The following is a 13,612-nucleotide window of genomic DNA, read 5'->3' as shown; positions in this document are numbered from 1 at the left end:
CTTTCTCGAAAGGTAAAAATTCACACAAGCATGTCATTGAAATATGACTTCCTCCTTTCCGTTAATCACTTGAATTGCATCAGAATGATAATAAGTAAATTTAAATTAAGTTTTCAGAAATAATTTCTGATTTCTAATTTTGTATTTACTCTGTAATTCAGACCTGTACAAAGGTACAAATTGCAAGCTGATAACCATACTGATAAAAAATCACAGATGGATGACAGGATATGTTCTCAGAATGCAGGCAACAGACCCAACAAGAACTGCTCTCACGTGACCCCTGATGGCAAGAGGAAGCGCAGGCATCCAAAACAAACTTGGTGTCAGATGGCCATACAAGAAAGAAATGCCTTTGGTTGGCCAAGCTGAGGGAGTGCCAGGGAGGCGGCATTAAGCCGGTCGGTAGTGTTCCCGCTAGGCCGTTTTTGAAGGGCGCAGCGCCCTGCCCTTTTCCATATCAGCAGAATGCGCCCTGCCCTTCTTTTAGATCGCGAAATGTGCCCCGCCCTTTTCAAAAATAAGAAATTGCACCCTGTGTTTTTAAAAAGATGCCTCAACCATCGTTTTGACCTGCTGCGATATCGGGGCAATTTTAATTGTCCAGCAATCATCTGTAAAAACACCCATGTCTTATCCTTGTTCCCAGAATTTCTCCTTGAAAACGGCCCCATAAACAAAAGGGGAAGCAAACACCTAGGCAAAGAAGGGATGAGATTTTCAGAGTTCAAACAGGCTTATCAGTAGGAAACAAAGGCATGTTCTTCCCTTCTACTGAGGGCAGGTTTTTGAAAGGTTGTGGGAAGGAGTAGAGTCTTCTGGGAAGGGAGAGATCTTTGTTTCATTCCTTCCCATCCTTGATCTTCTGAGAATCAACAATGAGAGAGGGAATGGGAATTTTCCTTACATTTCAGCCCTTTGTGTCCGTTTTTCGTCTGCACGTGGAAATTAGGCTTGGCTAATTTTAGCGCATTGCTAGTGATTCTGTAGCAATCTTTTCACATCTGTTTCTGGAAAGTTAACTTTCTGATTGTTTCCTAAGAAAAACATGGTACAAAGCTTACTGGGCTAAAACGCAAGGGTATTTTTTAAATATCTTGGATTTTTAACCCCCATCCTCAGCCCCCCCCTAAAAAGCTGTTTGAAATGGAAACATCGCATTGACAGGGCGTTCATTCAATTCTTTTCTTTTTGCTGTGTATTTTTATTATCTTTGTATATAATTCATATAACAGATTATTTAAATCACTTATTCACATAATAAAAAGCATACCTTTGACATACTTGTGCTTTTTTTCTTACAAAAATAATCTTGCACTGTTTCCTTTTCTTTTATAAATATTATACAATTGATTTTTAAAAGAAATCACAAAATAAAAGTGCCGAAATATTTAGACACAGGGCAGTGTGTCAGCCAAGTTCGGAAATCAGGCGACACACCTGCCAGTGTGTATCTTACACGAACCATTTCAAGCTACTTTTGACTCCCTCATTTCTCAAAAACTATTAAATCTACGTGCTTGAAATTTTACATGTCTGATTGAGCTGCCTAGCAGACCTATAATCCAAAATTTCATGAATGTACCTCTTATAGTTATAGAATTATTACTATCTGAAAAGTGTCATTTTTTACACTGACTCACTCACTCATCAAAATGTTTACAAACTTCCAAGTGTCTCACATACTTGAAATTTGGCATAAAGATAGATTTTCATGCATATGTAAAGGGGAAAATCTAAAAAGTCAAAAAACTACATTAAAATAGCAAAAAACTACGCTATTTTTTATGAGCATCACGGCGTAATCACTTCACCGAGCGATTGCAAAATATTTCATTAAATGAATCAAAACAAATGGGCTCGTCAAACGTTGCCAAAACATGAATGTTGAAGTTTTAAATTAACAATTTAACTTCTAACCAAAATGGGGCTTGAAACAATACTTTAAGTTTTGCTAAAATGAAAAATGATCCATCAAATAATTAAAATTGCAAATCTAGAGCTAAGCTTTTAAAATCAAAATTTACCGGCTTTAAAATTTTATAAAAACTTTAGATCTCAATTAAATGCAAAATTTTACAGGAGGAGCAAAAATGGCAGCAATAATTTCAACAGTTGAGATATTTTCGCAAATTCTGCATATTTTACGATCTACATTATGGTAATCCTCCCAAACAATAACAACTCCAGACAGGTTTTGAGATGAGTCTTAGCAATTTTCCTAATTGTTCGCAAATATGAGGATAACAAATACCAAGAGCTAATGTACGTTGGCCTTGCTGATAAATGGGAAAACAGATGATTATTGCCCAGAATTGGCGATCGCGCCAAGTCCCCAGTTATCAAAATATATTCATAACTTCTAATAAAAAGAAACCGCAAACCAGTGCACCGTAACAGCAGGGGAAAAAAAAGGAAATCATACATTTGTAATATACGCTTTTGCATTTATAACTGTCTAAATTAGAACATAACCTCTGATTTAGCTTTTCAAAAAGTAGTGATATCCCAACAAAACATAAATGTGAAAAAGAAGCCAAGTTCGGTTGAAATGAGATGCGGGAAAGACGGTGTCGCCGACAAAAAAAGTTCAGATCTAAACAGTGACCAAGTTCCACAGCAGTTTCTCACAGAAGTTGGGTTTTCCCATGTTCTTCAATTCTTTTAGAAAACAATTTTTTACTTGCTTTGATAATGGATTTAAAACTTGGAAAGTTTGAAAAAAAAAAATAAAAAAGTAATGATGACTAAAACTTGCCGCAAGTTTAAAATCCATTATCAAAGCAAGTAAAAAATTGTTTTCTAAAAGAATTGAAGAACATGGGAAAACCCAACTTCTATGAGAAACTGCTGTGGAACTTGGTAACTGTTTAGATATGAACTTTTTCTGTCGGCGACACCGTCTTTCCCGCATCTCATTTCAACCGAACTTGGCTTCTTTTTCACATGTATGTTTTGTTGGGATTAAATTTTCACAAATTGTCTGAGATGAAAATCTTAGCTTGGCCCAAGCTGCTTATGCATTGCATTTAGGAGCGCATACATCTGCCAACACATTTGTGTTGCGAATTTGAACTCCAAGACTAGGAAATAAAGCTGAAATCAAGTCTTTTTAGTTTTGCAATTTGCTATAACTGCATTTTTGAAGCACTGGCACACAGTATTTTAAGTTAATTATTCTATTTGAAATGTAATATATTTAAAAAAGGAGAATTTACACTCATCAAAATTTTGATGTGTACTAAAATAATTAATGGCACAATGCACATTACTAGGCAGTTTCTTTTTTAGGAAAGGGAGATCAGTAATTAAATACTGTCCTTCTTAAATTGAAATTCAAAGGCTTTTGAAATGCCTAGAATTTTTTTTACTCTTATAGGTAGTTAAAATTATGGCCTGAAAAGTGTTGAAAAACACCCAAAGCCAAGTTTCAGCATTAGGCTAAATGTTCCTATGAAGTGTGGAAAATGTGCTTAGCTTAGTTGGCATTTTGTGTGTGGGGGGGGGGGAGCTAACCCTATTCTGAAGACAAGTACGTTTTCTGGATGAAGTCATATGTAATACTAAAGTCAGTGGTGACGGCGATCAAGGGGGGGAGGGGGGTCATGGTGCAGACTAGACTGTTTGAATTTTTGCAAGGTGTTTTAAGTGTTATTTCTCTTAATTTTTTTGTAGGGGGGGGGGACACTCAGTACTTTTTGAGTGGTGCATCATTGGTCTTGGGGGGGGGGACACCGCATTGAAATAGTGCCCTTTTTAAAAAAGATGCCCCTTTCAAAGGCCAGCACCCTGCCCTTTTTTTTTTTCTAGAGTGAACACTACCGATCGGGAAGGAATGCCATGCTAGCAGCCTCATGCGCCATTAGGGGTTAAGAGAATCAAGAAGAATTTATTCTGTATTCCTCATGAAACTTGAATTTTGTAAAGTCAAACTTTTAACATAATGTTTACTACTTTTCCAAATGAAAATTTTGTTATTGGTTTTGGTATTGGTTTTCTCATTGACAGATAAGTTTTATTTGAATGTGAATTACAAATTTACTCAGTTTCTAACATAATTAGTTGAACTATTAGCCGCCAGGACAGCAGCTTATGTAATTCGCCTGCGGCTAGTCGGTGTTTGCAACATTAATGCATGTAATGTTGCATGTTCATTGGCACACAATTAACAGCAAAAATTACAAGAAACAATCTTACTGTCTTTTAACCACTTTAATTTCATGTTTACTGATTTCCATTTCAGCCCTGCCTTCCAAACCCTAAGAATGTTCTATCAACTAGAAACATGAAAGAAAATGTTCCATTGAGAAAAAATAGATGTTAGAGGCATCGAAAAGGTGAAATATGCATCCTCCCTAATTTGATTTTCATGTATTCTTTCTTTTATTCCTCTCTTTCTCAAAAAATGAATAAATAAATAAATCATTACTGCCTAATTCATCAAGCTTTCACACTTTTCACTTGTTGCATGAGAAAGGAGATGGTTGAGAAGAAATCTCAGGCCGGAGAAGAGTACTCTCGATTCACCAAAACAAAAATTTTTGATAAGAGAGATTTCACTTCACTGAAAATTATTTTGTGGAGAGTGACAATCTCTTGCAAATTTTTCAGTTAAATATTCTTGACTAGCAAACCATTTTTGAGCACGGACCATTTTTCTTGATTTGATGCATAAAACAGAGTTCCAGACAGCACCTACAGCTTTTTACTGCTTTATTTTTTATGTCTCTTTTAACAAATGAATTTTACTGTTATTGTTAACATGCAAGTTATAACTTTGCCATATTATTTTGCTGTCAAAATGAGAACTGAACTTATGCTTGTGAAACTGTAGAGTTTTGTTAATCTTAACTGCATTTCTTCAAGCAATATGAAATTGCTCAATGGTATTCCATTCCAAGTTGCAGTATATTAAAAGGAGATTACTTTACACATAACATAGTATAAGTGGAAAGAACAAGGTCCAGTGGTGAAAATATATATTAATTTGTGTTTTTTTTTAATTATTATTATTTTTTTAATAACTCTGAAGTTTTTGTACTTGTCTATTGCTTGGCAAGCAGTTTTCTCGCCAAGCAATGTGTACAAAAATGATCTGGAAAAGTCAGGGAATTTCATTCTTAAATTTTTGTGGCAACCCCCGAGATCATTATCGTAGAGTTTGTTTTGGATTAAGTACTACACAAAAAAAAGAAAAGACTTGAATTGCACTAGCACAGTGGTTCCCAACTGGTGGTTCGCGGAAAAAATATTGTAATGGCGGAGTTTTAACATGCCTGTTCTGATGAAGTTTCATGTTCAAGTGGTTTTGGGCAAATTTTGCTCCTTTTTTACTGATCTCCCAAATTTTATTTTCTATGCATGTGTGTGCCCGCTCGTTTTTTGTGCCTGTTACTTATAATTAGTACCCAGGGAGTTTGCCAACTTCTTTCTGAGTTTGGAAGGAGTTAGCAAGGGGAAAAGGTTGGGAACCGCTGCACTAGCAGAAGTAAGAGATGAGTTTCGAAGCTTCAAGGAACATCTCTTTCAATGCAAAGTATAATGCCTCATCCACACTCTTGCACGAGACCCCAAGAAGTTCAAGATCGATAATGTGGAGGGAGCTCTTTTCTTGCCTCACCTCGTCAAAGTTGCGTCTCATGGAGTCTCCGTTTTCTGTTGGTAATCTCAACACAAGTCGAAGGATTACGAGAACTATTGCCACGCCATTATGGCACTGCGATCTGTTCACACACGGAATTTGCTTTGTAATCGTTTTTAGTAGAGCGTACCGAGTATCACTTTGGCCGAGTACCGAGTACCCGGCCTTTCATTATTCGGCCGAGTTACCAAGTACCAATTATGTTTTAAGAAAGGGGTGATTGTGTTCCGGTATTTTACCGAATTTCCGGTATTTTCGGACCAATTTCCGGTATTTTTATGTCAGAAAATACCGGAATTATGTTTTTTTTAAAATGCTTTTATCTCCCTACCTCGGTATTTTTTAAAAAATTATTTAATACTCATCAAATATACCTGCAAGAGCCTTAAGATGGACAAATGTCAAGATAATTTGTATAACACCAACTCAAAAGTAACTTTGAACCCATTAAAATTTTAATTAAATGTACACACAATATTTTGACTCAGAACTTTTTAATACTATAGCAAAGGTGCACTTAAGTAATAGGGGTCAAAGATTAACCTCCCCCCCTCCCCCCGTTCTCGCTTTGAAACTTTCAGCTATTTTTTGATGAATTTACAATCACCCCTGTAAGAAGAACCACCGACACACATGTGATGAATTTTGAACTTATTGGAATAGTAGTATAGACCTCCTTGTCCATATAATAGTTTTTTAAATTAAATTCCTGCTGAAATTTAATTACCCATTATATAAACATTTTTGTTTCTGTCAAAAATTTTACAAAAAAAAAAAAATTTTAATTAAAAATAAATAAAAGGTATGATTAATCAAGTTCGAATAAAAGCAAAGTACAGTAAAATCCCTCTAATGTGGACACAAACAGGACAAATTTTTTTGGTCCGTAATAGAGAGGTGTTCACAGGACAGGGGTTTAATAATGTTATTTGCATTGGAACTGGGGAATTAAAAATTGTCCGCATAAGAGGGGTGTCCGTTAGGAGGGGTTTCACTGTATACCAGTCAATTATAGTTCTAGTCTGCCAAACATAAATAATTTTTAAAAGCAGATAAAACAAATATGCAGGAACACTGCATGCACGTGTTTCTACCCCCCTTCCCCCCCCCCCCCGTTACAAGGAACGTCTTTTTCAGTGCATAACATGTGAACTAAAGAGTATAAAGACATTCAACAAAAAAATCCGACTTTTGTCGGATTCCTTTAAATCTACGAGCTCTCATTTTGTGCATTGAGAAAGGAATTCCTTGTAATGCCAAATCACGTGTCTGCAGAGTTCCTGCACTGTGCTTTTAACTTTGTTTTATTTCCTTTTATTTTTTAAACAAAGGTATTTTTACATTTTTTATAACTAATTTTTGTTTGTAGCAAAACTCCATTTTTAATATAAAAATTCCATATTTTCTATACTTACCTTTTTTGCGTTATTTTTTAATAAATACGTTTTATTAACTTTGGGGACATTAAAATGAAGATTTATTCCATTGAAGCATTGCAAACTTCATTATTCTCAAAATTTAAATTTGACTTATAAATTTTAATTGTAAATGATTGCAGAATATAATGGTTTTTTTTTTTTAGAAATTTTAGTACCTGTCTTGGACAATATTCAATTTCTTGCAACTACTCGGTATTGGCTGAGTATCTGATCAGAATTTGGCCGAGTACCGAGTACTCGGCAAATTGGCCTAGTAGGCCGAGTACCGAGTACTCGGTACGTCTGTAGTTTTTAGCAAGCATTACTCATTTCTTCGCTTTTTGCTGCTTGTTATGACTGGTAATATATTTAATATTGTATGGAAAAGTTGCTTATTATTTTCTGCTTTTTATTTAATTTTTTAATTAACTATGAAATGCTAGTGTTATAAGTTTTATTTTAGTACATTCATATGAAATACTCACGGCTGAAAGCTCCAAAAATATTAAGAACTCTTAATCATGCTTTACAGTTATTTGTAAAACTTAATTCATCTGTACTTAAAACAGCATTATTAAAATGAGTTAATTCAGTTCAATTGCTTGAAAAAAAAAATATTTTCAAAGTACTCCGACAAATACCACGTCTTGTTTGAAAAATCGGACACTTAAAAAAATTAAGTAAAAGTTAAATGTTTTAAAAATTAAAGATTTTCCTCGCTCCATGTACTTTTTTTTTTTTGCTCATTCTATCAACTTGAGTGACTAAATATAGTACTTTTGACTGGAAACAACCCCATTAGAATCGTGTGCATCTTTCTTGATTTGAAAATTCAAACTAATTTTGTGTTTTGATGGATAGAAAGATAGCATTGAGAACAAAAGTGAAAAAATTTAATCCTCCCTGAAATTTTGTTAAATCAGTTTGTAATTAAAATAAAAACTGTATAAAACTATATTAATTTGAAACTTTAAAAAAAATCTACATGAATCTGGGAGAGGTTGAAAAAATGCTGATTTTGCCCCTCTTCACGTACCTGAAAATTCTAAAACCCCTCCCTAGGAAAACTCCTGAGTGTGCCATTGTTCTACTCCCATAATTTCATTTTCTGTTTAATTGCATTATTACGTTTACAAATTTACCAGAGTTTCAAACCAATCCATCTCTTTCTTGTCTTCTTGATGTGGTAAATATGCACACACATCAGGCAAAAGCTGCAGCTACTTCGTGGTTCATTTTGTAAACAAATAAAGGGGATTTGACATTGACAGTTAAAGTGCGAGAGTGTTGTAACGTCTTTGCGTGCAAAACACTCTACCGAGATTGTGTACGCCTCTCTCGTTCAGCGCTCCCCTCGCCAACCTCTCGTGCTCTCAGGGGAGAATGTGAAGCTGGGGTAAGCGGTTAAATGAAGGGACATTCTACAAAAGCATAATATTTGATTTTGTCTTTTTTTTTTTTTTTAGCATAATTAAGTATATTATGCTGTTTTCAAAAGTATTTACCAGGGTTGCCAACATTGGAGAAACAATTTGAGGAGCATATCTCGTGATTTTAAGGAGCAATTTAAAAATGTGCGGAGCAGTTCAGTATTTTTTACAAAATTCAATAAAAATAATGAAAACAACATATTTAAATTTGTTTTATAGCTTTAATAAATCATTTTGAGCACAAGTATAAAATAATTGTTTTTAAATTAATAAAACATTCAATCTTTGAGATTAGCATCTTTAATTCATCACATTTACATGTTTGTTTGGATAAAATAACAAAATTTAAGTTTGAAAACTTTTGACCGGGAAATGCGGAGCAAAAGAACTTCTTTGCAAAGCCATGGAGTTTCACTATTTTTGCGGAGCAACTCCACAGAATGCGGAGAGTTGGCAACCCTGACTTATTCTTGTTTGTGTCTTCATTGTCTGTGTAACAATGTGTCTTATAGTTTTATTTATTAGAACTGTAAATAAATATCTGTACCTCAGAGTCAGACTGACAAGTCCAAAAATTGAGATTTTCCGTTCCTTAGTACATTGTATGTAGGAGCCTATTCCGCATAGTAAGTCTTCAAAAAACAACTTTTTCAAACTTTTACAAGGGTTAAAAGAGTGTGCATCCCATCCTTTGCAAGCGCGCCAAGGTTCAAAATTATATTTTCGAAAATATCTGATATTTTGATATATATATCCGATATTTTCAATTAGCATAAACTCAAGTCTTCAAAATAGTAAATGCATCCTCAAATCATTCTTTATTTTCTTATATTATTGTTACAATATGTAGACTTAAAATTAAGGTTTCTTTCATTACTTGTATCGAATATTTCATTTTACATTTTTATCAATTTTTAATGGAGTCAATGTAGCATTAGCTGTTTCACTCATTTTTCTTCTTTACACAGTTATATGATTCAGAAATAAAAAATGCATTAGTCGGTGCAGTCATATGACATCTTTTTTTTCTGAACAATGCTTAAAATTTAATTAGGCACTTTTAATATGAATTACAATTGTTATAATACTAATATATTTATGAACATAAAATAAAAAGGAATATATTACTTTGTTATATTAATGATGTATTAATACATCATAAAAATATAGTACATAACTTTTTGGTTATTTTTAATAAACAATATTACTATAATTAATAATTTTTATACTGAAAATTGTAGTTGAAAAAGTAAATAAAAAAAATATCATATTTTCAAAATAAATATCGGATATACAGTGAAGCACCGCTTATACGTTTTTAAAATTGGTCCCTGCAGAGTCTAATACACGTTAACCTATACCTATTATACTTTTTTTCATTTGTACGTACCCTTCGCAAATGTATAAACTGTGCTTTTCACTGTATATAGACTGATATATATTGGCGAACCTTGCATGCGCCAGAAAAAAAGTTTTTTCCTCTCTTGTAAAATTGTCATAATGTGACTTTCTTCAGTCTGGCTCTGAGGTAGATATTATTGTTGTTCTTTGATTTAGTTAATATACTGTTGAGGAAAAAAAGTTTTTTGGAATACTTGAGAATCAAATAAGGTGAAAATACTTCACTTAGTATTGACTTTCTTAAAATACAGTATTTCATCAAGAAAGGAACACTTTTGAATATGAATTATTACTGTCAAATGTATAAAACGTTTAATTCTTAAAGGCAATACAATATGATGTGGTTTAACTAAGGAATTTCTTAAAAATAAATTTAAAGCTGTTCTTTCCTTTACATTTTTCTTTTCATATAATAAAAATGTCAATTTATTTTGTCTTATTTGTATGCTTTTCAAAACTTTTCTCTATTCTTTATATTCCAGAAACTGCAGAAATGTACTGTTTTTATCTCAACTTTTTGATGTTTTTGAAAATATATATTGCTATGTTTTATATGTAGTGTTTAGAAATGTTTTAAATTTTGTAAAGATATTATTTTAATAAAATTTTGTGAAATGCAAATGATCATGTTTGATTTAAAAGTACAACTAGAGGACCCGACAGACGTTGTTCTGTTCAAACTTAGTTTATTGAAATTTTTCAACTTTTCAATTGACAATCAAGTGTTTCAACCGTTTTGTTGAAAAAAAATAAGTAAATAGAAAATGTTTTAAGCTGCTTGGTGTCAGAATGCACATATTTATTAAAGCCTGATTTATCTAGTGCCCACATGGTTTAACTACGACGAAAAATACGCATTTTGCGTGAACCTTGTGAAAGAAATCCGATTTCTTCCAGTACTTTACTTTAAAATATATCACTGGACCTAAAATCGTTGCTTTCAAGAAATGAAGGCTTCACTCACTCTCTCTACGTTTATGTATTCTCCATTATGACATGTCACAGTTGGAAAGTTCATTACAAAAAGCAAAGCTGGCTTTCTTATCGTCCTTTGGCAACAGTTTAAATATTTATTTCAATTCTCGCTCAACAATAGGTTAAAATTAATATTGATCATTTGGGAGATATAATCATCTAATGTTTAAATTAGTTAATTAACAAAAACGTTTCCGATTCGATCCATCACGCTTCGAAACCATGCTTACCACAACTAATTACACACAAAAAATTTGATCAAAATCGGTCCAGCCGTTTAAAAGCCTTATGGTGACAAACGTCCGCACAGAAGATTTTTATATATTAAGATAACATTTTTTAAACGTAGAATGCAGGTGAACTGCAGTGTATTTGAAACTTTTTCAAAAATTGCATGGAATAAATCTTCAGATTTTCTGACGGAAATATATAATAATGCATAAACAAATTCAACGTAGGCATGTTGGCCCAATGCAATTTTGATAGGCGGATACTTATCTGCTTAACTTTTTTTTTGTCTTCATTTTTTTAATTTTTTCAACCATAGGATGGAGTTTTCCACTAGTAATGAGACTAACTCCATCAATTTCATTTTAGATTTCAATTTTAACTTGTCATACCCTTGTTAGTTTGCTATTTGCTCCTTTTATTGTTTTTCTATCACACTATATTACTACAGTGTTCTAATTAAGGGACTTTAGACTTTGTTGTTAGCTAGCTCCAGTCAGTTGCTTTAATAGTCTAAGATCCCACTTGGTTTGACCTACCATCATCGAGTTTCTTAAAATTGTTACCATAGATTAAGAGTAAAAGTTGTGAAATAAAATGCTCAAGTAAGGTTGTCCACCCTTTCCAGTTCCGAAGGAGGGTTGCCAGAGGCTAAAAAGTGCCCAAAAATGAGTAATTTACCCTTAACAATGAAGAGAAAAAGCTAAAGAAGTTAAAGTAAGGTTGCCTACCTGTTGCATGTGAACTAGTTGAGAGAGGCTAAAAGGTGCCCAAAAATGAGTAATTTACCCTCATCTAAATTCCACATAAGTTATGTAAAAAAATTGAGGTAAAAATATTATAAAACCAATGGCATAGGGTTGCCTAAGCAGAAAAACTTTCCAATCATTGGGTTGCCGTTGTTCAAAGTTTTAATATTGAAACAGCGACAACCCTATGATTGGTCCACATTTGCTTTTTTTTTTTACCTACATTTTTTCAATATAACTTATGGGTCATTCTGCAGAAAATAACTTCTGAACGAAATATTTTTCAATTTCAAAACCTTTTATTTTCCTTTTTTTATTATTCCAACCATAACCCCCCCAGCTAAGTTCCAATTATTTTACTCATATAATAAAAAGTCTTGTTCACGGAAATTTAAAAAAAAAGAAAATGTTTAAATTTGAGGCCAATTTAGTATCAAAGTAGTAATTTTATTAATTTCGCAAACATTGAGCTATTTTAATGATTAGTGGTCATCTAATATTAAGCTCTCTTAATTAAAGTACAGCTTAATTAGTAGTTATCCTTTTTGTTCAAATAGGTGTTAAAAATAGTATTTAGTAAATTTGAGAGTATACTGGCAATTTATAATTTTGCTAGAATGCCTAAGATTGATATATTTCCCCTCCATTTATTTTCACCTCACAAATAATGACACTGATAAGGTCTGTCACGAAGGTGAGGAATTTTCTCTTAATATAGGCCTAATGGACACATATTTCAGATAAATGTTTTTCCTTGGTTGCTACAAGCTGCATATGAAAACATGTGTTCACTTTTTTTACATTAATTTACATCCCTGAAATTGAAGTTCTCGGAGGTGATAAGTCTCAACCACACTTTGTTTTTAAAACTAAATCTATCTTCTTTTTTTTCGACAAAAATCTCAGAACTTCTTTATGGCTGAAAATAAACGAGGAGACTTCCTTGCATTATGCAAAATATAACTTTAAAATAAAAAAAAAACTGCCTTCAAAAAATACCCAGGAACTAAAAAGCAAAAAATAACTGATTACACTTACATTCTATTTCCTACCCAAACATAGAAATGAAATTTATTTTACAATTCCAGTACAAAAATCTACTAAACTAAACACCGAATTATAAAATAAACACCGATTTAAATTACTATACGATGAATTATTTTAAACACCTAACTAATTATATACGCTCTTAATTTTTAATGACGTTTTGAAGTCGGGGGGCCTCCTATAAAATACTACCTAACGTAACTGAGTAGGTTTAGTTTTAAAGGCTAATTTTGCATATAGTTAAATTGTGTTTATTTTAGGATTGTGTAGTTGTTAAACTACTACCTAACGTAACTGAGTAGGTTAAGTTTTAAAGACTAATTTCGCATATAGTTAAATTGTGTTTAGTTTAGGATTATGTAGTTGTTTATAGGAGGCAACGACTTCAAAAGGTTATTAAAAATTAACAGATCGTATAATTAGTTAGGTATTTAAAATAATTCATCGTATAATAATTTAAATCTGTTTATTTTATAATTTGGTGTTTAGTTTAGTTGATTTTTGTACTGGAATTGTAAAATTTTCATTTCTATGTTTGAGTAGGAAATAAAAAATGTAAGTGTAATCAGTGCTTTTTAGTTCCTGGGTATTTTTTGAAGGCTTTTTTTTTTTTTTTTTTTTATTTATTTAAAAGTAATTTATTTTTTGCTTTTTAGTGGTGTAAATAACACGGCAAGCGTCTCGGAGACTTCCGACAACTGAAGAAAGGCTTTTTCAAATGCG

The 13,612-nt window shown here is 32.6% G+C and overlaps 1 protein-coding gene across 2 annotated transcripts in view; it reads left to right on the top strand.

Moving 5' to 3' along the window:
• The window catches only part of LOC129224586 (uncharacterized), a 78,480-nt gene extending 67,973 nt beyond the window's left edge, over positions 1-10,507 (top strand). The window contains exons 13-14 of one of the 2 annotated variants that reach the window (XM_054859070.1): positions 4,244-4,337; positions 10,373-10,507. In XM_054859070.1, the coding sequence (XP_054715045.1) occupies positions 4,244-4,324 (81 nt within the window). In that variant the 3' untranslated portion in view covers positions 4,325-4,337; positions 10,373-10,507. Of the gene's footprint in view, positions 1-4,243; positions 4,370-10,372 lie in introns of those variants that run through there. The other variant, XM_054859069.1, reaches the window with a different exon arrangement.
• Positions 10,508-13,612: the final 3,105 nt, after the last annotated feature.

Source organism: Uloborus diversus, chromosome 6, assembly GCF_026930045.1.
Source record: "Uloborus diversus isolate 005 chromosome 6, Udiv.v.3.1, whole genome shotgun sequence".
Lineage (NCBI taxonomy): Eukaryota > Metazoa > Arthropoda > Arachnida > Araneae > Uloboridae > Uloborus > Uloborus diversus.
The sequence above is the reverse complement of the archived record's forward strand: the minus strand, read 5'-3'. Positions and strand labels throughout refer to the sequence as shown.